The 26,031-nt window shown below is 42.1% G+C and overlaps 1 protein-coding gene across 1 annotated transcript in view; it reads left to right on the top strand.

Annotated features, from left to right (window-relative positions):
- The window catches only part of LOC102778627 (tyrosine-protein phosphatase non-receptor type 14-like), a 41,070-nt gene that overhangs the window by 3,786 nt on the left and 11,253 nt on the right, over positions 1 to 26,031 (top strand). The window contains exons 2-11 of the mRNA XM_006797090.3: positions 10,216 to 10,628; positions 12,375 to 12,550; positions 21,693 to 21,790; positions 23,384 to 23,451; positions 23,867 to 23,937; positions 24,043 to 24,130; positions 24,218 to 24,306; positions 24,421 to 24,508; positions 24,707 to 24,789; positions 25,035 to 25,095. Coding sequence (XP_006797153.2) covers positions 10,455 to 10,628; positions 12,375 to 12,550; positions 21,693 to 21,790; positions 23,384 to 23,451; positions 23,867 to 23,937; positions 24,043 to 24,130; positions 24,218 to 24,306; positions 24,421 to 24,508; positions 24,707 to 24,789; positions 25,035 to 25,095 — 996 coding nt within the window. The 5' untranslated portion in view covers positions 10,216 to 10,454. The remainder of the gene's footprint in view (positions 1 to 10,215; positions 10,629 to 12,374; positions 12,551 to 21,692; positions 21,791 to 23,383; positions 23,452 to 23,866; positions 23,938 to 24,042; positions 24,131 to 24,217; positions 24,307 to 24,420; positions 24,509 to 24,706; positions 24,790 to 25,034; positions 25,096 to 26,031) is intronic.

Below are 26,031 nucleotides of genomic sequence, written 5' to 3'. Positions count from 1 at the left end.
AGTTCTAAAGAAGTATTAAAGTTTTACCAATCAGCTGTGCTGGGTCGGTATCAGTAACAATACTGAACTTCTACCTAGGAGCAGAAACGCTCATGAATGAACATAAATCACTTACTTAGCAAGAAAGCAGCTGTTGTTTAAAAAATTTCTATAAAAAGCTAACAAAAGTGATGTTACTGTGAAGTAATAATATAATGGCTTGCTGTAGGTGCAGCGTATGACTGTGAGGAGTATCTCTTGTGCATGTGGTGAGTGTATTCAGTCATGCACGGATGCTTTTGTCAGATTTGTGCTCTCTGTGAGCGCTCTGTTCTCTCAGCCCAGCAGACAACAACAGAGTAGAGAGCGTGCTGCGACCTGTCCAACTCTCCCACACTCCACCAGGTGTTTTTCGTGCTAGGTGTCAGTCACTGCTAGCCCTGCCGCCCACACTTAACAGGTTTGACCCCCGCTACCTCTGAACAGCCCAGAAATTAAAAACATGTGATTCTTCCTGTGATGTGGGACTCACTGTTCACAAAGTGGTTTGTGAGGAGGTTTGAGCATCAACGGGTGAAATTTTCCATTTGATCCTTCGTTTAAAATGTGACTTTTCCTTCCTTTGAGGCCGTTATGGGTCTTAGATACAGCCGGATGTCAACACGAGCAAAACCAAAGTGTTTCTGCTTTCATAGGCCTGTAAACTCAGTGCTACTGACGTCCCCGTTGGCTCCTGGGGGCTCAGCCATGAGAAAATACTGAGTGGCTTTTGGGTGATTGAGCTTGTGTGTGTGTGTGGAGTCGTATTTGTGTGTATGGTTGTGAGATCGTGATGTGGTTCCCAGGAGGAGATGAGAGGAGGGGGTTATGGAAAATGTGAAGAGCATCGCGGTTTGGCTGCTGCAGACTCGGTGGCTGACGATTGATGGTCCTGTGTTTTTGTTGTTGTGGCTGGGAGCCGCCTGCTATCAGTTCCACTGTCCATGTTTACGCACTCCTTCCTTTCTCGCCATCCTCGCCAACTGAACCAACACGATAAGAGCCTGAGAATCACCAGCGTTGTGTCTCCTCTTTCCTTTCTGCTGCCTTTTCCATATCCTTGCTTATCTAAAGCCTTTGTTTTCTCATTCAGGTGCTGGGAATGACTTACATGTGAATTTTGAGGGCACATGTATACACACAATCCAACTCTGTGCCTCTCAGTTAAATATCCAAGTCTGCCTGCATGACATCAGTTCTCCGGTTTGCCTCCTGGAATATGAGTCGGCAGAGGAGCGTCATTGCTGGTTTGGAAAACCAGCATACGGACAGTGTAAAGCATCTGCCTTTGATCCTCCTCCTCCTCGTCATGTTTTAGTGACACTGTTTAGATTTCAGTGCCAGTGGGAAACATTGGGCATTCCCTATCTGTGACTGTCACTACTGCTACTGTAACTTCTATTGTTTTCCTGGACTCTTCCTTTATTTCTATGGTATTTCCGGTCGTCACAAGCTAAATATAAGCAGTTTGGCATCTTATTTGAATTCCAGTTCCGGAAAGTGACGTTATTTTGAGTTTTTTGTGATTGTGATAGTTGTTAGTGTTCACTGGCATGTCTTCTTCACTTGTTTTAAGGTAATGAGTAGTAGCTGAATTAATCTGTTGATTGAAAAGATACACCGGATGAAATTTGCTGATTGCTTAAAAAAACTTTTTATAGACATATCTTTGCTTGGGATGATTCAAAGAATTAGCAAAACGCACACAAATGTATGTACGAAACTTTGAATCGAAGCTTCGTTTTGAAGGTTTGCCAGTGCGGTGATCCTTTCAGAGCAGTTCTGTGAATTTAAAAACAGGGCCTGATGTCTCCTTCGCTAATAGCAACGGGTATGTAAACAATGTAATTGGCGAGAGTCTGCTCTCACTTAGTGTAACAATTTTCTTCACCCATTTAAGTCCAGGTTGAAGCGAGATAAAGCTGCGCGCGTGTGTGTGTGTGGGAAGCTGCAGACATGGCCCCTTCGCTGTCTGCACGTCACAACTGTGCGAACGCTTTGCACTGTGTTTGTGTCACTCTCGCCACCGTGTCCTCAAGTGTGTTATTTGCGGGTGTGTTTTTCTCGGAGAGATGGAGCTGGAGGAGTTAAAAAAAAAAAGAAGAGAGAGCTGGAAAGTGAGAAAGCAGATGCGCTTGTTAGAAACACAGTCTGGTGGCCTGCCTCCACCATCTGTTTGCAGCTGCTAGTGTTTGTGTGAGATATACAGTATGTTTGTGTCTGTGCAGGGTGAGTGAGTGGAGCCTGTGTGCGGGGAAGGAAAAGGAGATGCATATTTATATATATATGTATATGTATATAATTTTTCTCTTTTTAATAAAATATTTTTTTCAGGCGTAAAAGTGAGCACACACACACACATCCTCTGGGTCAGACAAACACACACATGGCCAGAGTGTCAGATGACAAAGAGGGGCCTGATCCACAGTGCCAATGTCCCTGAGACGTGTCTGGAGAATAATCTCTGTAGTGCTGTGCTTTCTTCAAATGTCAGTGACAGGGCATTAGAGCCACATTAAGAAAACACATGACTGCTCATTAGGAGTAATAAAGTCAAAATTTTGAGCAAAAAGTCAAAATATTCTTTTAGAATAAAGTCAAAGTTCAGTTCAATTCATTTTTATTTATATAGCGCCAAATCACAACAACAGTTGCCTCAAGGCGCTTTATATTGTACGGTAGACCCTACAATAATACATACAGCGAAAAAACCCAACAATCATATGACCCCCTATGAGGAAGAACTTTGGCGACAGTGGGAGGGAAAAACTCCCTTTTAACAGGAAGAAACCTCCGGCAGAACCAGGCTCACGGAGGGGCGGGGCCATCTGCTGCGACCGGTTGGGGTGAGACAAGGAAGACAGGATAAAAGACATGCTGTGGAAGAGAGCCAGAGATTAATAACAAGTGTGATTCAATGCAGAGAGGTCTATTAACACTTTTAGTGAGAAAGGTGACTGAAAAGGAAATACTCAATGCATCATGGGACTCCTTCAGCAGTCTACACCTATTACAGCATAACTATAAACCGTGGAGATTGACGTTGCTTTACCCTCTATAAAATGCCTTGTGTAGATGACTTAGTGAGGTTTTACTAGAATCAGTTTTAGTAATAAGTAAACTACAAAGGAAATTACAATGTAACAATTTTTTTCTTAATGTGGCCTTAATACTCATTGGTAAATATCAAAAGATGGCAAAGTTTATGTTTTAGTCCTGTACAGATTGTCCAGTCTGTACAGCAAAGTCCAGTCAGACAAATACTGCACGTGTCTCTCTACACGAATGGAATGAGTACAGTGCTTTTTCAGATTTCGACATCTGCATACATGTCTTGACATCACTACTGCAATAATGAGGTGTTAGTGATGATACAGCAACATGGGCTACTTTGGTGCATTTTTAATCCGCACATGAAACGAGCAGCAGCGGTGAATGTAAATGACGTTAGTCTGGTTTTAGTCAACGGGGAGCATGGGAGCTAGCTGTATGCAGTACTGTTTCCTGGGGGCATATCATATGCGTGTCTAACCTTACACCACAAGAAAGTTGCTTCTGATTGGATAGCTTCCAAACTTGTCGCACCTTTCTACACAGCTTAATTAGATCTGATTACATCTCGTGTCATATTAGTTTTTATTTAGTTATCGTCTTGTTTTTGTCAGGAGGAAAAAGGCGGCACCAAGAGGATCGTGTGTGTGGCTAATAAACAGAAAAACACCTGAGGAGCAGCACTAATATTAACTGAGGCAGCTGGATAAACAACTGAAAATTCACCTTGTAGTAGCTGTTTAGGTTGATATTACCACCAGAGAATGAACCTTATGTCGCGAGAACCATTATTTTTAATTGTTGACCTGAAAATTTCTTGCAGTGTTCATGTGTTGGAACTTTTTTTGTGGTTGTTTATTTGGGTACAAATCACAGATCTTCCCCGAATGCCTCACAAACTGACCAAAATGCACATCAGAACAACTTCAAACTCAGCGCCGCTTATCATTAGGTCTCCAGTGATAGTGTGAAGTAGATCGGATAAGCGCTTGTCGAGAAAAGTTTAGGGCACCTGGACACACACACACACCTTCATTCACTGCTAAGATAATGCTCTGTCCAGGGTCAGCTAATACTCAGACAGACTTTGGTTGAATGTTTCCAGGAGTGTGTGTGGACTTAGAGGTGTGTTTCCCCCAAAACATTTCACTACTGAACTCAACTTTAAGTTAGTGGGCCACAAGAGGATCAGAGTCTTAAGAAGATTTTAGAAATATCAGACGAAATCTGGCAGTATTTCCAAATTCTTTTGATTTAGCTGTGCTTGGAGTAGCAGTTCGCTGGGTTACCAGATAGGACAATACAGCAAGTTCACATATAAAAATAATTTAGGTTAAGTAGGTCTTTGTTGTGACTTTTAACTGTCTGAGCGCTCAAACTATTTGTGAGTTTAGCTGCTGAAAAATGCAAGTGTGTGCTTGTTTTAGCCTTCTATGAAACACTCTATTTGTATTAATTATATTAAAAAAAACAACCAGTAGTTCCATATTTCTTGATTTATGAAAACCACATGCTTTAATTAGTTGTAAAAATGTGAATTCTGAGCACAAGTTAGCCGATTTGCACTCCAGCTATTCGGTTTAGGTTCACAGACCAAATAGTAAAACGACTGCGCAGGAGGAAGTGTAATTACGAGCTGTGAAGCACCCATTTGTTTTGCTACAGTGCTTGTGTATAACAGGAGGGTAGCTGGGGGTGTTGGGAGGGCAGCGTTGGTATTTCAGACAGAGACAAGCAACAGAGATGAGATTGATTGAGTTACGCACGCTACACTTGCTTCCTCGCCTCTCGGCGGCCTGCATCTAATAGTCTTAGCAGTAGGTGACAAAGTGCTGTTTTGTTCCCGCTATTGTGTGGACGTGAATGGAGCAAAGCGACACAGGGGCTGGCATGAACCAGAGCAGAGGGGGAGCACGCACGTTAGCAGCTCTGCTCCTGAGAAGACGTTATGTTTAAAATGAGTCTTTGTGATGGTAATGTAAAAGAAATGGATATCGCAATTATGCCTGTTTTGATTCTAAGTTAGCAGCTTTAACCAGCACTTTTTTTTTGCCCTGTAAGTCACAGCATGTTTTGATTTGGTAAATTTTTAGGTGGCCCCAGAATCTATCCCTGAGTGGGTAGAGAGGTGACTGGCAGAAAAACACTGCAGCCTGAGGCAAGCTGAGGTTTCTGCAGAAAATAAATCAGTCGAGTTGGGGACAATGCAAGTGAAGGAACATCTACTGGTTTTCTGCAGAAATTCCCCAGCTGAGGAGACCCATGTCAGCATTTCTTAGAAGAACACCAACTCACTTTAAATCCATCTTTTGTCAGCTGCTGACCTGTAGCTGGTTTTCAAATCCTGCCCACTTTAGCAACAGTTTTTACACCTGTCAAACTTTCTGTTCCAGCTCAATACAAAAGATCTCACTTGAAATTATTTGGAAATGGTCTCAGTTTTTGCATGCAGGACTTTTCTTTTGTTGGAGATTATGTATCGGAATTTCAGGAGCAGGACCACGCCTCCAAACACGCTCCTTCCGGTTGTCATCTATATAGGTTCCCCCAGTTCTGCAAGCTGTTCATTCTTGTTTACATGCCCCACCCTCCCTACCTCCTTGTTCTAAATTCTTTAACTTCTTCATTTCTATTTAGTGCATGGGGATCTGCCAGGCCCGGGAGCCATCGCCAGTCCCCTTCGAGGCCTTCCCTAAACCGCAGCTCAATTCATGTCAAAGCATTCACTTTTACCTACTAAAACGCTGTCAAACCTAAAATGAGGACGTGGGCCCAGCTAGTGAAATGAGTATTTCCTGCTGTGCCCTTGTTTTGATTGTTGGCCTTAAAGGATGGAGAACAGGAAAGGTATCTTAGAAGACAATTAGTTCAGAAGCTGACGAGACTCACGGCAGCTTCACGATGATGAAAACAATTTTTCATGGCTTTGGTATGTGCTTAAATGTTGCTGATGCTGAAGTTGCCCGTCCCAGACTAAAAGTCACCATTCGCACCTTTAACACTGTTTAAACTGTTTGTATTCTTATCTGCCACGTGTCACTTTATAAAAGGCCAGGACTGCTTTTTCTTCTGACACTGCGTCATGCAATCTCGCTGAAGTTGCTGAATTGTTGAGCCCAAACTCAGACGTAGAATCCTGAACCAGTTTAAATACTGCAAAAAGGGAAACAAACAAATTTACTTTACTCAGTTAAAATTGGTTAATGCAAGAATCTGCTTTATTTTTTCATTCTGAGCATAATTGTTTTGACATCCACAGAGTATGAAAAAAGAACATCCTCTCAATTCGTTTCTAAAGGAGCATCTATTTCATTCAAGCCTTTGTCAGATAACTTCACACAATGCTTAGTAACCCTATTAGCGGCAGGCATATCTCTTTGCATTCACGTTTATTTAGAGTTTTATACAACAACCCACAGTCTGTCAGCGCTGGTCTCAGCTTTTCCAACTCCACTCTCTTGTCTCCCGCCTCACTAAAAAGGGGAAAAAGTCCGTCATCAGTCCAAACGCCACCTGCTGTGTTTTCCTCTGCCTCCCTGGCACCACCCCGTTGAGCTCACTGCACCACACCTCCGCCACAGTATAGAAATCCACAGATCCATCCATCCTGGGTGACCATCCCTTGACCACTACTTTCACTTTTTTTGTGGAGAAACTTGAGGCACTAGTAAGCCAGCCAAGGGACCAAATTTGTGCAGACACCTCCGAGGGTGCTTTCTCAGCACCACAACTGACCGGTACAGCCTCTGCATCTCTGCTGACCCCACACCAGTCTGTTTCTCAACCCGTTGCTTCCATCTTCCTTCACCCGGGAGCAAAACCATAAGATACTTAAACTCCTTAACTTGGGGCAGCAACTCCTTCGAGTAGGTCCCCATTCAGACTTGTCACAGTTGGCTGCAAATATCCAATATACATTATATTTTAATGCATTTCAGTGTTCCTGTGCTGTAACACCCATGTGTTGCATGATGTTAATCTTCCACAGAGATCTTTCAGGTAACAAGTTAATCGCGAGGGGATCAAATCATAATTAAGTGATCAGTAAGGGAAAACCAAGATATGAAAAGGAAACCCTGACCAAAAAACAGACCTATGGTTTTCTGCAGAGCTGTTACACCTCTGATATTGTGTAGTGACAAAAGCAGATTGAAGCGTGATGGTAAAAAACAAAACAAAACGTAGGACGCTTAAAACATTTTTAATTAAATACTCTCATTGCTAAATGAGGAAGACACAACTCGTGCACTGCAGCGTCAAATGAGTAGTGTTGATTCTTTGACGCACAAGCACAAAAATGCTCGATTAAAGATGTATCTGACACCAACCTGACAGAGAAAATGCAGACGTTTGTTTGCCATGGTGCTCAGTTAAAAGCACGCAAGACTAAAAGGTCAAATTTCTTCTCGTTTGCTCTTTTCGGCTAGCTCCCGCATAATCGTTTTTATCATGATTGATGTAAATGTGTGTAAAAATGTCATCCCACAATGCGTCTTTCAAAAAACCCCTATATACTTGAGTGGTAATGTGGTTTCTGGTCTAAGCACGCACAGTAGAGGGGAAAAAAAGCTACTTGATTCCAACTTTTTACCCCTGTGCAATATCAGTTGTGGGGTAATATAAAAACAACAACAACAACAACAACAAAAAAAACATAACAAAAGATGGGAATGGTTTCACATATATTTAGAAAGAGCTCACCCCTCTCAAAAAGAAAAACAAGCCTCTTTCCTCAGTTTTCCCTCTCGTTTCGTCTGTGCCACAAAATTACAATGTGCAAATTCATAAACGTATATGGTGTTTTTGCACGCTGGAAATAAACACGACGGTCAGGAGAAAAAGTCGCTGGAGCAGAACTGAAGCAGGGCATTTTTGTTTTGTTTTGTTTTTTTTTCATCAAGGAGTGGGTTAGAGCCCAAACTATTGTCTGTCTTTCTGTCTGGCTTTACTCTACCACACACTCCTAACCAAGCCACTGATTACTAGTTTAGAGTTGCACCAACTGCTGTCTGGTCCTTTGGCTAACCTCTGAGGAACCTGGTGAAGGGGTGTGTGTGTGTTTGAGAGAGATCTTGTGTATATGTTTGCGGTGTGCCCTGTTGATGCTTGTCTATGTTTGTACACTACACGGTGAAAGTATGCGTCTTTATTTGTGTCTTTGTGTGTTTGTCTGTGTACTTGTTGACAGTGATCTTCGAGGCCTGGGTGCTCGGGAAACACTCTTGAGTCATTTTGGGAAGGTTTTACTGTCAGCCTGTGATGTCACTTACCCTAAGCAGGAGACAGTGGGGAGGGTCGCAGGGTCTGTGGTTAAGGGTCATGTGACGATTGGGGTCAGCGTGCACATATATCATAAAGCGAAGCTGATTTACTCAACCGATGTAACCCAGTTAGTCACTCGTTGAGGCTTTCTCGCTCTGCGCGTATGTGTTAGTGCAAACGGCCGTTTAAAAAGAAAGAAAGAAAGAAAGAAAGAAAACAACAACACACGAAGAAGATGATGCCACATTACCGTCTCAGAAGGACTCAGCAGTAAGGAATGTGTTACGGCTCCCAAAGGGGCAAGGCCATTACAAAAGATGAGCGTGAAGCAAGTGCAATTAAAATTGTAGCAAACAACCCGACTCTGTAGCTTCTTGCCCTCTTTCATTCAAGCCTGCCTCCCCTGTGTCTTTTTCTCCTGCTCACTCAGCCTTGTTATACACACACACACACACGCATGCACGCACACACACACACTTTTCCTTCCTTGTGGTGCATACTTGTGTCAGGTGTGCTCTGTTTTTCCAGTCAGGGTAGAGAGGAATCTGGGCCAGGGTCCAAGCTGACTATCAGCAGCACATAGCCAGAGCCCAGGACAAGAAGCAACACATCCACTCCATCTTTACTCCACCTCCTTCTCCCTTGCTCCTCACCTAATCGTTGGAACATTGCCTTGTCATGTTTTTGCTCTTTTTCCCTCACATTCATGCATGTGTGTATTTATTTTAATATTTGTAATAATTCTCCTTGCTGTCTTTTGTAGTGTTCAATTTCGGGTCTCTTTGGTTTGTCTGTGTTTTAAGGAGAAGTTTTTTTTCCCTTCTTTCAAGGTTTGGAGCTTTTTTTTTTTTAAAGTTTTGTAATCTAGTTCCTGTCTAACAAGGCTACAAAGTAGCCACCACCCTTAAAATGACACTGCTTTAACTATTTAAATTTAATCCCATTGATATTAGCGGGATTATTTGAAATTCCTTAGCGATTGCTGGCTAACAGCTCAGTTTAAAGCTTACTTTTTAAAATATGATTGAGTATGTGCGATATACAGAGTACACTCCTACAGGATGTACTCTGTTCCGCCTTTATATCTGTCATGCTCTTTTTCAAAGCACTTTCCTCATTACAGACATGAAAGCTACGAACTGATGAGCACCCCAGTTGCATTCAAAGTCATTCCCAAACACCTAGCTCAACCTTTTAAACTTCCCCGTGTGTGTTCTCTTGTTTACCTCACGAGTTCACACTTCTGTTTCTTATTAACAACAAAGATGTGGGTTTTTTTGTTGTTGTTTGGTTTTGTGTCAGTAGCTGGCAAAAAGTGTTTCTGTGGCAACATATGGGCCACCACCGCAGGCGTGTGATCTTACACACACCGCTGCACTGTACTCCACAATGTCTGGCACTGTGCTGCTGTCGAGCAGAGAGAGCAGAGATAAAAAGGAAAGGAAGGGCCTCCCACACAGGCAGATAGAAGCTCCATTAGTTCCTCAAAGCCAGCTGCCGGGTTCAGATGGATGTCTGCGCACGGCCGTTTGATGTCTGTTCATCCATAGCCTCACATGTCTGACTCTGTCTCCCAGCTTTGCCCGACGCCAGGCCTCATGGGAGTCCAGAGAGCGCAGCTGCCCGAACTATAGGATAAAGCTGTCTGGCTGCTGCCGTACCATTCCTGTGCTTTGCTAATGCTCTTGCACCACAACTACTCCTTTTTTATCTGCTTTAGTTTCTGCTTGTTTATGGAAGGTGGGAGGGATTATTTGAAAGAATATTCACTGATTAGAAAACCATCTTCGTTCTTAGAAAAGGGAATGTATCCATAAAACTCTAAATAGTTTTTTAAGCCAGTTATGTGTTTGACTGACCCTCCTCTCTTATCTCTCTTTGCAGCACCCGTTTGTACTCCGTCTCCTCCTCATCTTCCTCCTCCTCTCTGGACACCTTTGGGAATGGGCCAGCGCCTTGCCAGGTTGCATCTCTCCGCCCGGTGGTGTGGCTGGCGTCGTGCGAGAGTGAGGAGGGCAGCAGCCAGGTCATAGAGCCCGCCCACCCCTCTCTCTGTTGGCTTGCTCTCGAGTGACATTTGACCTCTGACTCTGCCACGACCTCGCCTTGACCTCCTGCCAGCCATGCCCTTCCGGCTGAAGCTGCGGCGCACAAGGCGCTACAATGTCCTGAGCAAGAACTACTTTGTGACGCGTATCCGCCTGCTGGACAGCAATGTGATTGAATGCACGCTGTCAGTGGAGAGTACGGGACAGGAATGTCTGGAGGCGGTGGCCCAAAGGCTGGAGCTGCGGGAGGTTAGTGTTGTGACACATGTGCACGTTAGTTTGAGATAGTATGACGTGTGATAGGTTTCTGACACATTTGTCTTATCTGAGCTTGCGAGTGTTATAAATTGTCTGCCGTTGGCAGCTACAGGATGTAATTAATGGGGAGTTGAAGTGGGCATTTGTTTTTACTCTGAGTTTGGTTGTGTGTCTGCCACGCGTCTCTCCCCACACCCTGTGCATGTCTCCCTGCCCTCTGCTGCGTCTCTCCTTCACTATCTTTGTTTGTCTCTAATGAAGCGTGCTTACGTCTGTCCTCTCTTCACTGCAGAAGAAAGACATACTGCTCGTCCTCTTGTCTCCCCTACCCCGTGGGTCCCTCTCATTCCTCTACTTCTATTTCCCATAGAAAATAGACTATTGTCAGTGCTTTTTTTCTACCAGCAGGTGGACTTCTGATGATTTTTTCCTTTCCTTTCTTGTCCTTACACCTTAAAACACAAAGTAAACGAATTGTCTGTAAAAAGCATGGTTTGTCTAGGTCAAAGATCACATGACGATTGTGTGCGTGTTTGGCTCGAGGGTGATTAAATTTGATGAACATGTGCGCTCAAGAGTGTGTCTGCACCTGCTGGAGCTGCTGACAGCGCAGAAGAGCGAGGGGCGATGTAGTGTACTCACACAGAGTTGTGGTATTTGCTGGGTGTCAGTGATGTTATAAATGAGGCGATGAAGCACCCCAGCTGTAGCGGCTGTCTGCCCCTCGTGTGCACACACCGTCTCAGGATTATGCGTGCGTCAGAGTGTGCGCGTTGTTTTGGTCTTCGCTGTTAAATCTGAGGTCTGAAGCGTGTGCCCGTCTGCACGCATGAATGTGTGCAGACGGGCACACGTGTATTTGTGCACGCAAAATGCACAAATACACAAAATAACCAAACATTAAAAACACGACATTTAAATGACATGTTCTGCCAAATGTACTGCGTGAGACAAAACGGTGGAAAAAAAGTTCACGACATCTTTACGCAGAGACAAACCCGTGCCACTAGTATGTTGTGTTTTTACAAAAGTCAATGGATTGTGAGCTGATGTGTGTGTTTTCATTATGCATGGATTTCCTGACAACATGGTGGCATCTCATATCAACAATTTCTTATCAGGAACATCATACGTGACGGGAGAAATAAACCGGTCTGGTCTATTCTTGCTTTTTGTGTTTCACTTTCAGTTTAAATATGTTCGTGTTGTTTGGATAAGAAGACTAATGACTTTCACTGGATTTAGTGAGCTAGGTAATGATATTGTAATGATTCCACTTTAATTTTAATAGTGTTACGCTGCTGACGTCAAAGGTTTTGTCGGATTTTAAGGAGAAATGTGTGCTTTTAATTCAGGCGCTTAATCTCTCAATACTTTTCAGTGTATTTCTCAACTCATTTACCATTTCTCTCCTGAGAAATCCCATCTAAAGATACACCAACTCCAGGTTTCTTGGCTGATTCCAATTTCTGTTTTTTTTCTATGCGCGACCTGCAGATTTTGATTTTTGCTGATTCTTTGCTCACTGAAAAAACTGAAAAGAAAGTGAAAATAAAGATGTAAAAATAATTGAAAATGAATTGCTGTACACCCACTTTTACCTGACATATTTTACTCAGTTGGTATATCTCTACAGCCTCTCTCATTAGCCCTTTGCTTCCACTATTGCGAATTAATTTATTTGGCTCTTTTATACTCCTTTTGGCTTACACAACTTATTTTGTTTCTTCTATTTAGACACATTACTTTGGACTGTGGTTCCAAGGGAAGACCCAGACCCCGGAAAAACGTTGGGTGGAACTCGAGAAACCCCTCAAGAAGCAGCTGGACAAGTTTGGCAATGAGCCACTGCTCTTCTTTGGAGTCATGTTCTATGTTCCCAATGTTTCCCGGCTGGAGCAAGAAGCCACCAGGTAAAGAATCTTCAAATGGTAACTGTGAGACAGTTACGCAAGTCACTGAGAAAGCCACATAATCAGAATGCAGATGTGCTTTAGCTTTATATAGAGAATTGCAGTAGTAACAGTGCTTTCCAAACGCTGCCATAACACTGCAAAATCGTCTTCTCTTGACTCTCATCACTACTTGTCAATATTGGTTGACGTTTCAAACTGTTTCTGGCTACAAAGAAGTCAAATGTGATCAGTCTCCTAAAGTAGATGATTACTGTCCCATAACTCTTCATTATTTAGCATACCAGGAGCTTAAAAGCAGTCACTTTGAAAATGTGGAGAAATAAAAATGTAATTTTACATTTAAACACCAGCTGGTTTTGAAAGTCTGCTTGGCCTTCATGGAGCTTTTGACTTATTTCATGGTGCCTTTTGGAAGTTTTTTAATGAAATTATCAGACAAATAATAATGGCTTCCTGTGTAGTTAATTAGACTGACTGTCAGTTTTAGTAAATTACATTCTACTTTTTATATACTTTTTATGTTTATTAACAAGCTGCAATACAACCATAAAGATTATAGATGGATCTAGCTATCCAGTCTTATTATTCTTAGCCGATAACTTCCACGGCCAACTGCTACCCATCCTTGTGAGTAATTATGGTCGTTAAAATTCAAGCTAATGTTGAAATTAACAAACAACTATGGCGTTGACCATCCTTTATATACAGTCTCCTGCAAAGATTTTGGGGAAGGTTAGCCTGCGTCTATCATAAGGTAAAATATATCCATAAAAAGCAGCATAAACCCCTAGTAATTTCAAAGTTATATCATTTGATAGGAAAACAAAAAGTGGAGAAGGTTTTGTACTTAGCGGGATTATGCATCTTCTACCTTCAGATAGAGCCAGTTTATTTTTTCTCTGTTAACAATCTCAGGCCTCAGTCTCAGACTGGTCAGCAACCATCTGATAATCAGTACCTCCCTGGTTATATAAACCCTGCTCACTTAGGCAAGATGTGTATTTTGCGACCGGCTGCTGTAGGTTGCTGGCTAGCGTGAAATACACGATGCTGCACTGAACGGTGCACCTTTTCCTTGGATGGTGAACATTCTCTTTGTCTCATTTTCAAATTTCACCACAGCTTGGTGAGTAAATGGCAAGCGTTTGCAAACAAGTTGCCTTCTTCCATACAAAATGTACAGATGACTGTGGCAATCTGCTAGCAACCAAAGCAAACATAAGGAGGTTTTAGGTGTAGCATCCTTGTCGGGCTGATTTCACCACTTGCCATCCGGTCGAGGGAATACAATCATCTTTACCTCTTGACCAGAGGTTGCCAGTGGTTTGCCGACCTGTCTCTAAGCCTCTGTGTATGAGGGCTAACTGGTAAGCCATCCTAACTTCTCCTGGCTTTAGCTTCATAGTTAGCATACCAATATGAAGGGGAAGCTGATCAGCAGCTAATTCCCAGGAAGACAGTGAATCAGAGTTTTCCAGAAACTTCAAAGAAACTTCCTTTAACATCTCTTTGATGACATAGGTAATGGCATCAGCGGCATCCAGTCTTTCCTTGTGCCACTGTGTGTGTGTGTGTGTTTGAATGAGTGTGTGAATGAGCATGTTGGGTATCTGTGAAGAGTGCAGGCAAGGGTCAGTGTGTAATGGACAGTCTGCCGTCTCATATTCCTTCACACACTCTCACACACACTGACGCGCCGAACTCTGCAGGTCTGCCTCACACTGAGCTGGTGAATTTGTGGCTTCTGCTTCTCTGGAAGTGGGAAAGGTTGATTGCAGGTCACAGCTTGAGATTTTCACACTAGAGTTAGTTTTAAGGTGTGTGTGTTTTTGCCAGCGTGTTAACCCTTTTATAGTAATTCTGAGAACCATGCACGCACTTAGCCTGTTTTGAAAGTGGTGAAGTAATTTATTTGTGAGCGATCTGACAGAGGAGAGTAAATTGTCTAGAGAGAGTGTGTCTGCAGGTTTATTATACAGAAGCCAGGATCTGCTCTGGTAAAGGGATGGTATTCATGGAATCCCCTGAGGGCTTTTATGATGTGTGTGTGTGTGTGTGTGTGTGTGTACACAGGGGTTATAGGGTTGAGGGGGTTATGATGGGGGCTTAGGGGCAATTTAGGAAACAATGGTCGTCTTTTTTTTTCAAGCCCCCCTTTCTCTTCCTTGCAATCCCTGTACATGGTGTCACCCGTCTACTTTTTATCAAGAGCAGATCAGTTTAGTCCTACATTTTTGCTCTTTCTCAGTGTTCCTGTGTCTCCTTCACTTTTCTCTTTTCTTTTTTTTCATCTGTTAGTCAGGAATGTTGGCACGACCGTCCAGCGTAGGAGGCGGACCACACATTCCTTGCAGCAGAAGTGCGGGGGGTAAAGGGGATGGAGAGAAGAGAGAAGGGGGGAAGAGGTGGGGGGTGGGGGGTCTGGTTTACAAAACATATGCACACACACACCTCAAACAATCCCCCAAGAATCCTCTCAGAAGCCAGCTGCAGCCCTGTCAGAAGTTACAATACACCACATTGTGAGAGCGTACGCATACCCACGAGGCAGACTTTTCCAAAAGACCCATCCTTTAAAAAATAAAAATAAAAAAATATATATATATATTTATATTGAGCTCTAATTGATCTCCTCAACTCATAAAAAAAACATTTTTATTATCCAATACGCCTTATGATGGGTTTTACTAAATTCAAATCGCTCTGTCCTTTGAGAAATCAGTCAGTCAGCATGGGAATAGGCACAGTCACAGCTCCCTTTTTAAAAAAATACACAACATTTATTGTCTGAAGGTTGATTGGGATCAGATCCAGGAAGGCACATCCCTGTCGTTGCTTCTACACACCTGGTCTGATGAGGGTGAGGTGGGCGGGAGAATGACAAAGGCAAAGAGGAAGAACAAGTGGGGGCAGAGAAAGTAAAAGCTTGGCAGCAGAACTCAGCTCACGTTTGAGCCTTGTTATTTATGCGGTTTGAGCTGTCTGCCTGCGTGTATTTATCGCAAGACCTTATACATATTTATGTGTCCACGTGGTAAAGTCTGTTTGTTTGGGAAAACTGTGTGAGACAGAGTAGATCTGGCTTTTTAGGTGTTGGTTTGGTGCATTTTAACAGCAGTTTAGCAATACGAAAACATTAAAAAAGAACAAGTAGAAATGAGATGGGCAAGACATTTGTAGACGTTATCTCTTCTGAGAAGGTAATGTATGATGTGGTCAGGGCTTTGATGTTCAGTATTTGGCTGATATGTAGCCTGATATTGGATCTCCCGCTCTTCCCATCCGTAGAGTCATCTGTTTCTTCCTCCCTCGCTTCCTTTCTCTGCAGCGGCAAAAATGAGTCAGAGCAGGGGAAGCTGGGGTCTCTGCATCCATTACTGTATATACTTACAAATTCACCATGCAGAGTTCTCCAATATACCCTATAGTCATAATATTTAAATGTTTGTAAAAACACAGACTCTTTGTGCTTGTGTGATGAAATATGTCCATAGCTGTTATAATGTTTTTCTAGGCGTCTATCCAAATTCTCGTCGGATATATATATTTATTTTAATATCTTGGGGGCATTTCTTCAAATGTGTCCACTTTCACTTGGAACGAAGGTTGAACCCAATAGATTTTGGTTACAGCTCTCTGTGATCTCACTAAACAATTAAAACATTGCACACTTAGTCAGATACTAAATTGGTGATAATTATCTTTGATTTGCTTTTGTTAAATTCCCCATGAGCGTTAATTTTTATATATTATCCTTAAATGACGTGGATGTCAACAGTACAGTTACTAGGCAGCAGTTACAGATATACTGTACAACTCACTTGTAAATAGAGCACTTTTACCTGTTGTCAACAAAAACACATCTTACACTCTTGCATAGAGTGAGGAGGTTAAAGCCTTCTGCTACTTGTATGTTTCTGATAGAAAGGAGAGAAAAGCTGCCTCGCAGACTGAAAATGAGGAACCTGAACGAAGAGCTGTTGACTGGAGCATGGCCAGCTGGCCGCAGCAGCCCCTAAGGCTAACAGCACCAATAGCCTTGAAATCCTAGCTTTGTTCAGCTAGTTATCACCAGTACACACACACACACACACACACACACACACACACACACACACACACACACACACACACACACAGCTGTACTCGGCGGTGCCCCTTGCTGATTCAACACATTTCAAAGTGATATTCTCCTGCCTCCCACACAAACCGTCTGGACGCATCCTGGGGGCTGAGGGGGTGGTCACCTTACCACCACCAGAGGTGGTCGAGATGGAGGAGGGGCTGAAACATATGTACACACATACTCACATTCATGCATGCAAACATGCGCATATGCTCTCAGGCCTGTTGTCCAGACTGCTTGGACATCTGGCAGCATGTCTTGAGCAGGGTTTGAACATGCGTGGGCATATAAAGGGCTCTTTGTGCCTGCGAGGCTGCCTGGACTGCCAGCAGAGCACTCTGCCATAGTGGAAGTCCCATGAAAAGCCCTAGTAAGGAAAGCGCTACCTCACGTCCATCTATGTATATTCACCTGCTGTTACAGCATTGTGATGTCATTCTGACATACATGCCAGGTGCGTGCTACAATAAGGGCTTCTTTGTGCACAAGTATGTGCAAGCATGCAAGTCTTGAACGTCATAAAATGTTTTTCTCCTGCTAGCAATTTTATGTGATGTTTGTCTTGTTCTATGAAAACACAATGAGCTGATTTTACCACAAATTTGCTCCCTTTTACTACAATTTCAGCAGTAGTTTATTCCCCTATTTAAAAACTTTATCATTAAATGCAGTTGAGTGTTTTAACTCTTCATTGAAGCTCCTACATTTTATACTTGTTTAGTAACCTTGGAAGTTTCTGGATCTGATTCTAAAATCATTTTGTGGTGAGTTTTGCATGTATTATTTTGTAATTTAGCTAACAGTTAACTGCCATTCAAAGACAGTGCCTGCAAAATAGTAACATTTGAGGACTGTTGCATTTATTTTAATAAAGATGACTATTTCAAATTTGTTTAAAAACCCTCTTGAAATGGCACAACCTGGGTCATTAACATAGTTTTTTAGTACTTGCTGTCTGATGGTTTTGCTGCAGTTCGTTTCAGGTTTTATTTCAAAGCAACATTTTCAGCTCTGCAGAGGAAAATGCACCCGGGGCTATTAATGAGGAATTTGATTTCATGCCATACTTGAGTCAGAAGATTTAAAAGCACTGAAGCATGAAAATGAAAAACAGTGAAAAAAAATACAGCTGTCAAAATATGCATGAAAAAAGATTTAAGCTAGTTAGGACTGATGAGAGAAACTCATAAAGTGACCTAAAGGCAGATGTTTGTATATGAATATGCAAACTCTATAGGCAAGGAACAAGATTTGTGGAAGCCTTCTGGTTCTTCTTATCTGTTTGTAGTCTGGGTTTTAATGACCAATCGAGTTTAAGCAGGTTGTAGATTAGGATGGAAGACATCAGTGGAAATGAAACCTGGAAATCACTGGCTATCCTTTGAATGCACCGAAGCTTTTTATTAGCTTTTTAAAATTAATCTGCATTCTTAAAGAGTGACACAGCATCTTGGCTTGGATATACGTTGGATACACCAAAAGCCCCCGCCCCCCCCAAATTCTCTAATGTACTTTTAGAAATGTAACAGTAGTTTTCTATCTTTGAAAACTGGAAAATCCAAACCCCTCCTTAAAAAGCCAAGACACATGGCCTAAAAGCCCACTTTGAGTGAAGAGCTTCCAGAAAATGCTGGAGATGCCTCATCTGTCCAATTGTGGTTGGTCTCAAAACACTGGAAGGATGTGCTCTTTCTAGAATAACCATACTGTAATAACCACAAGCATAAGACTGTGATTAATGAAAAGTGCTGTATGACTCGTATGGGTTTTATTATTTGTGCAGAATCACGTTGTAATTATAAAACGGGTCAGTCTCTACACTTCTTAGACTCTCTGTAGGCTTATTAATGAATAAACGGTTCCGAATTTTAATACGTGGCAAAAAATATTATTGTGCTTATTGTCACTATTACACTCTTAAAAGATTAAAAGCCATCTGATTTTAATAATTCCCTTAATCTGACTTAATCAGTTACAAAAAACTGCACTTGGTAGTTAGAAGCTTATCTCTACATAAAGGGTAACTAATTTTGGCTTTTTTTTGAGGGAGGGGGTCAGTTTTTGTCAACCTGTAGAGGTTTGATTTCAAGGCCAGAAGCCAAAAATACAGGAAACCACAGCTCCATAAGATGTGGCTGCGTTTGTGGCTGTTCTGTGTAAAGTGGACTCTCCCATGAGGGATGCTCTGAGACTTTTACTGTCACGCTTCCACTTGTTCAGAGTTATTTCAACAGTTTACTGTCCGCCTCACCACTGCTGGCTTCGCGTATGTATAAACACCATCATGTTGTTACCATTGAACCTCAGAATGAGACCCAACCTCTGTTGACCTCAGCGTTCCTCCAGACCCCATACAGCGATTGCTGGGAAAACATAGAGAGTTTTTAAAAGCAAAGTCCACAATCATTTGAAGGGTTTTGTGTCCCGCTTGGCTCCTCCCCTCTAAACCGCATCAGACTCCGCCTCTCGCTGCAGCCACTGTGGTTGGGGTTGGCTAATTAGAGGGTTGCCACGGGAACGGAATGGCAGCTTAGCCAACGGGTGTAATGACAGGGTGAGGGAGGAGGGCGGGGTCAGATTATAGGCCCAGGAGTATGCTGAGAGGAGCTCAAAAAAGAAGGGAGAAGTGGGGAAAAGAATGCCAAAGAGAATATGAATCATGAAATATGTGAGGAGATAATGGCAGGCATGAAAATGAAACTGGGGGGTGAATAAAAAGATAGGTGGGAGCTAATGTGCAGGCGAGGAGTGAAACCAAGTTTTGCAAAGAAAATGAAGTAAAACTTGGGAAGAAGAAAAGTGGGTGAATGACTAAGCATGTAACTTAGTGGTTTCCACATAGACGTTTGGTTACTCTGGCATGGACTTGCATACTCTTTCTGACTGTGTGTGTGTGTGCACATCAGAAAAGGTGTCTCACAGCTTACACTCGGTCTGTGGTCGCCATGGCAGCCAACAGGAAACGGCGTGTGAGTTTTTATGCGGCTGAGCCTGGTCACCCTGACAGTTCTCTCTTTCCTCTTGTGTGGCCACTCCATTCTTCAAAAGACAAACATCCAGCTGGACCACGACTAAAAGTGGACAAAAGGAGCACAGAAACTTTAGGAGCTTGGTGTATTTCAGCCTCTCGGTTTTGGGACTTTTACCACATTTTGTGAACGCAATCTGAGCTGTGTCATCATATCAGCTTACGCTTGGCAAAGTTACCACTGCCTAAAACCACGGTGAAATGACTCCCAGTTTGCCTCACATTTGCACTGCAATTATAATGGTCCACTTTTGTCAAGCTTGTGTTGCTCCTGCTGAAGATTAAACCCCGAGTTAGTTGCGTCAGCCCCGTGTAACATGCCTTTTATAAAATCATATTGTGCAGCCCCGTTGGCATTCCACTCAAGTCAAAAATGACTCACTGCTGTTTCAAATAGAGGTGATTCACTCATTCCTCACTTCAGCAACAGGCTTACTGATATTGTTTTGAGCAGCTAATGCCGTTGCCAATACTTTCTTGACACATACTTTCAGTTGCACAGACCAGAAGCAGAGGAATACATCTCTGTGGTGTCTCAGCAGATGTTGGCCATCTTTCAGTTGCTAATGTGCAGCGCCTTGAGCACAGCTCCTCTTACTTTCTTTGGATAAATGTGTCAAACTGGAACCCATCATGTTTTCCAACTCAATTTTATATAAGTGGTGTTTGGAGACACTGTGGCTTATATGAAAAAAAAAAGAAAAAAGGTACTAACCAAAGAGTTTTTGAAAGCGAACAACAGTGCCAATGCTGCCACCCACTTAGTCAGTGTTTTGTGCAGTTTGGCTATAAAATGCATACAGATACAGTCTGATTTTAAAAAGTTATGGTCTGTATGCTTTCTAGCAACTCTGCAAGGCTTTGAGCTAAAAGCGGGCATGCTTACTTTTTAGCAGGTATGGCAGTTTTACCATGTTTACAATCAGTTTGCTAATTACCATAAAATAACATGGGGTCACTCCCAGTTTAGAAATCTTTGAGAAAATGATCATAATTTTCACTTGGTCTGTGACTTTAGTATAATTTTTCCAAATGATTTTTATGGTCTCAATTTAGTTTTTCCTAGATTCAAAGCTTCCACATGGTTTTCCACAAAGTGCAGTTTATCCTCATTGGAATTAGCTTTGAAGGTATTGAGCTCAAAAGTGACCACTCTTATTTTTTTTCCAAGGGCTCTAGGAGTGAATTTCCCATTCATTTGCTCCACTGATGTATCAAAAAATCCTTATGTTGGATTTTGCAGTCAACTGACCGCCAATCATGTAAAGTTAACTTGTCTTCTATTTTGAACATGTGACTATGCAGCCAAGTGAATAAGCCTGCAGTCACACAGGCCTAGGCCTGATTGCTAGCAGAATACTGTGGTTGTTTATAGTTTGCATTAAAGACGTTGAGTTGTCTGCAAACACTTCCCAGCTACTTTCCAAGTGATAGCAAAATAGGGAAATGTGCAGCACACAGCAGAAATGGAGACTTTCAAATCAAAAGCTGCACATTTTGATATGTGTTGGGTACAGTGCTGAAACACAGCTTTTATTTTGAAGTTTAACATCCTCCATTTTCCGGTTTGCATTGCTACGATCATGTACAGACCTTTTTCCCCGACTGCAATCACTGCTCAGGTGGTTTCTCAACCTGATGTCCGCAGGTTTAAAGATTCCCATGGTAACAGCGTCTTTGATGTTGCTGTTTCAGTTTAGCTTTATGTGTCGAGTTTTTGTCAACGATCGCATATGTAACGAAACTGACATTATATAGTCGTGTGGTTTCAATAGGAGTACATACCATTTTGTATTTAGCTTGAAGTAAGTCTACTTTGGATGGTTACTACATAATAGCTCATTAATAAAATCCCTATGGAGATAAATAAATCATAAATCAATGCATTGGACAAATTAAAATTTTTACTTAACACGGTTTAGGTATCTTTTTATCCCTGTTGTGTGTTTTTTTTTTTTACCTTCCTTTCCTGTTTTTTTCTGCAGGTATCAGTATTACCTGCAGGTAAAGAAGGAGGTGTTGGATGGACGTCTACAGTGCCTTGTAGAGCAGGGGATCAGGCTCGCTGGCCTGGCAGTACAAGGTAAGACTACACGAACAAGTCTCCCAATGAAAGACAGACAGCGCAAGAGAGTGAGAGTGAGCACAAACTCACACTTTCTCAGGTCATCTTGACTTCACTACCTTATATGGCTGCATACCACAGGGAGAACCCAGTCCACTTGAGTTCCTATGGTATCAGTCCTAACACATGCACATACACACACACCCACCCTCTCTCCATCCTTTCAGTTCCTGGGTGCTGTCTGTGTCCCAGGGGAATGTAAACAGACAGCTTGCTTATCAGCTGCTCCAAGGTTAGCTGTAGCAACATCAGGAAGGCTCTTATCTGTTGGGAGGTGAGGATCCTGTGCGAGACCTCCTTTTGCCCGGCAAACAGCAGAAAGCTTTTAGGTACTTAGTACAAGCAATATCAGGAGGACTGTACATGTTATAGAGATTGTGCAGGTGGTTTTGTTTCTGTTATGTAGATATTTGTTTTTGTTATCTTTAATTGTATTGCACAGTACACAAGTTCAGAAATATTTCCATCTAATAAAACAAGAGACACTCAGGGACACTTTACGACTCAATGGACAGCTCAGCCTGAAGAGCACATTTGCCGCAGGTAGCTTCATGTGATTTTCCCTGGGTAACCATGACAACAGCGTGACAAAGCATCTACATAGATGAAACCTGCATTGCTTTGACCATTGTGGATGCAGTTCAGTTGAGATGACAGTTGAGCTAAAACAGACTTTTTTCTAATGTTAAGCATTTGCTTTTCTAGCCTAGAGGAGTAATTTCGCAAAGCGAGCTAGCAGAATATAACAGGTATTTGGACAAATGAAATTGCCTTAGTTTTAACTGGAAAATCTGTATTTATCCCAACGTTTTGTCCTATTGGGTTAGCACCTTCATAACATAAATTTATTTTATTTTTAAATCAGTAATTTTTTTTCTTATTAGGGAAACTGTATAGATCGAAGAGAAAGGCCAACAGGATGGATCCATCGATGCATGTTCAATTCAGGGTCGTGGTTGTTGCTGGAGCCTATCCCAACTGTCATGGGGTGCGAGGCTGGGTACGCACTAGACGGGTTGCCAGTCTCTGACAAATATTTGTGCTCAGATTTATACCAATTAATAATCTCCAATTAACCAAACATGTTTGTTTAGATGAGGGAGGAAACCAGGATACCTATTGAGAACCCACGCAAGAAGCGTTGCAGCATGAACACAGTGAGTCCATATTGGACTGTACCGATTCCTTTTTTCTACTCTACTTGACCACTCAGAACTTACAATTGGCACGATCTGATTAATGCATCAGTTCAGTATCTTGCCCAAGGATACTGAGCCAGTGCTAGGGATCAAACCACCATCCTTCCTATTAGTAGATGCCCTGTTCTCCTCCCTCTGTTACAAGTTCCCAGCTGACCTGCGAACCCAGAACCTTCTCGCTGTGAGGTGGCGCTAACCCATGCACCATCATGCCACCTCAATTGAACAATATCAAACACAATAACAAACTCCCAGTCAGTTTATAGTGTAAAGGCTGCTCATTACAGTGTAAAAATGAAATTCATTGTTTTTGTGTAAATAAATGTGAACATCTATTGTTTGTAATTTTTAGCTGACTTTGGAGACTTCACTCAATTCCTGTCTCAGGACTTCCTCAGGGAGTACGTGCTTTTCCCAGTGGTGAGTCCTCGAGCCTTTACCGTTCAAATACTAGCAGTGTTTGTGTGTGTGTCTGTGTGTGTGTGTGTGTGTGAGAGAGAGAGAGGCAGAGAAAGTCTGTGTTTGTGTGTTTTTCTGTGTATGTGCTGCCTGAAGGCACACATTCCTGTGACATCTGTGTACCTCCTCCCTCTGCATACCTGACTGACAGGCAAAAAGCAAAAAGAATAAAGAAGAATTTGAGTTGGAGGATGGGATGGAATTAATATGAACTGATTACCAAATAGAAACAAAATATTAAATTATGGAGCATTATTTTATTTTTTTAAAACATTCCCAACAATATGATGTTCACTTGAACCTATAGTCATAGGTTGCTTTTCCACAGCTTCCTTGTTCATTGCTCTTATTTGCTGAATAATGTATTTTCTCTCAGAACTGGCGTAATGGAGAAGACGCGCTAGAAGAGTGGACCCAGAAAGTTGCTGAGGAGCACAAGAGTCACTGGTACTGTTAGCTACTTTGTATACTGTATGCACATATATGCATGTATCACCAAGACAAAGTAAAATAGAGACAATAAGATTCTTGGTACCATTCTGTGTCTTCCAGTCGAATGCAGGCCGCTGAAGCAGAACTGCTGTACATCAAGGAGGTAGAAAAACTGGATGGGTTTGGCCAGGAGAGCTTTCCAGCTAAGGTAGATACATTACATCACCCTCAACCTCTCAATTAGTATCCTTTGAGAGATTTTAAATGAGTTCTTGTGTAATACTTTCTTCCACAGGACAACTATACCAATGACATATTCATCGGTGTGTCTTTCATTGGAGTGTTTGTTAAACACAGAAATGGCCGATCCATCATGCTCCACAAGTAAGTTTCTCCTTTTAAAAAAGAAAGAAAGAATTGTCATAATTTCCTGTACTCATGAGGAACCGTTGTTCCTTTTTTTAAAAAAACATTTGTTTGCATCTGTGTGTTATAAAGGTGGAAGGACATTGGTACCATTGCACACAACAAGTCAGCCATCACAGTGGAGATAACGAGCAGAGACGACACCATCGTCTTTCACATGGTGAGTGTTGTGTCTGCAGACACAGAGGTTTATAGTGGGAGGTTAAACACGCAGGAAAAGTATGCGTCCACAAAATACCTGCAGAGTGACAAACAAACTGGGGAGAGTTGATTCTTGACTTCACAGAAATACTCCTTTTCTGTTCACCTTAAATTTTCGGTGTTATTATTTATTTTTTTTCTCTGTTTGTGTCTGCAGGAGGATATGGAAATGGCCAAGTACATCGCCCGCCTTTTCACAGCCAGACACAAATTCTACAAACAGAACAAGATCTGTGCAGAGTGAGTTTCAAGGCCACACAGAGAGGCCAGCTGAAGGCCATTAAAACACTAAGATATCAATTGTCTGTCATTTATTTTTTTAATGGGTATTTCAACAACCTATTGAAGGTTATGCAAAAAAAAAAAAACCCCAACAAAACATATGCTATAAAAGACTGTGTAGCATTCACTGACCTTATAGTACATGACCTAGTTGCATTTAATAAAATACTAATTTGTCACATAATGTGTCTGTTTCTTTGTAGGCCCACTCACTCACCTGCACCAATGAGGAGGAGACCCACCTGGACTCATCGCCTGTCTCTGGTATGTTGACAAGCATTTGTATGTTTTGAAGTGATTTGATACAGCTATTTAATATTGCCTCTGGTCAATATAAAAGAGACGAGAATGGAGGACAGAGGGGGAACACAGAAACGTCCACAATTAGCAACCTGATCCCGCTCCCCCACACAGGGAACCTCTTAATCGTCTAGAATACAGACATACAGACTAATAGTGCCTTCCACTCCAAAATTTTAACTCTTTACCCTCTGAAAGCCTATTAGGAGTAACTCTGAGATGTTTCTGTCATATTCAGGTCCAGAGCAAAACGAATGGGTTTGCATCAGAGGTTTATGAGGGTGGTTTATGCCTATGCAGCTACCCTCGAAACTGTTGCAGTGGTCATCAAACCACTGAGGTGTCAAAGCCCATCAATTAAGGGTACTAGGGTGGTCATTTAATGTCGTCTTCATGAGGAAAGAGTTTAAGGGGGAAAAGGAGAACACTGTGACACCATCAGAATAAATACTTGTGTAAATACTTGTGTACAAATGTGTACATTTCCACAATAAGTTGCCGCCAGGTAGATTCCAATACTAGAAAGCATTCTACACAATAGCAAAACCACTTAGAAACATACTATGTATATGTGAAAAGGCTGTATATGAAATATCACACAAAAGAAGCATGTAATCCCCCAAAACAAAAACAAAAAACAGCTTAAGAGTAGTTTCTAATTCCAGCCTTCAGGGCTTTCTGTATGTAGTGCATGAATCCAATGTGAAATGATACCTCTTCTTAAAAGAGGCGTCGATCGAAAGATTGTTGCTATAAAGGGAATACTACTGGATTCATGCACTACAAACAGAAAGCCCCGAAGGCTCAAATGAAGAACTACTGTTAAGTTGTTAGCGCATGTCTGCTACTTTTGGCACGGTTTTCTATGCAGATGTTTTTCATCATGCAGTTAGAGCTCTG

The sequence above is a fragment of the Neolamprologus brichardi genome, chromosome 15 (genome assembly GCF_056152115.1).
Source record: "Neolamprologus brichardi isolate AB-2024 chromosome 15, ASM5615211v1, whole genome shotgun sequence".
Classification (NCBI taxonomy): Eukaryota; Metazoa; Chordata; class Actinopteri; order Cichliformes; family Cichlidae; genus Neolamprologus; species Neolamprologus brichardi.
The sequence above is the reverse complement of the archived record's forward strand: the minus strand, read 5'-3'. Positions and strand labels throughout refer to the sequence as shown.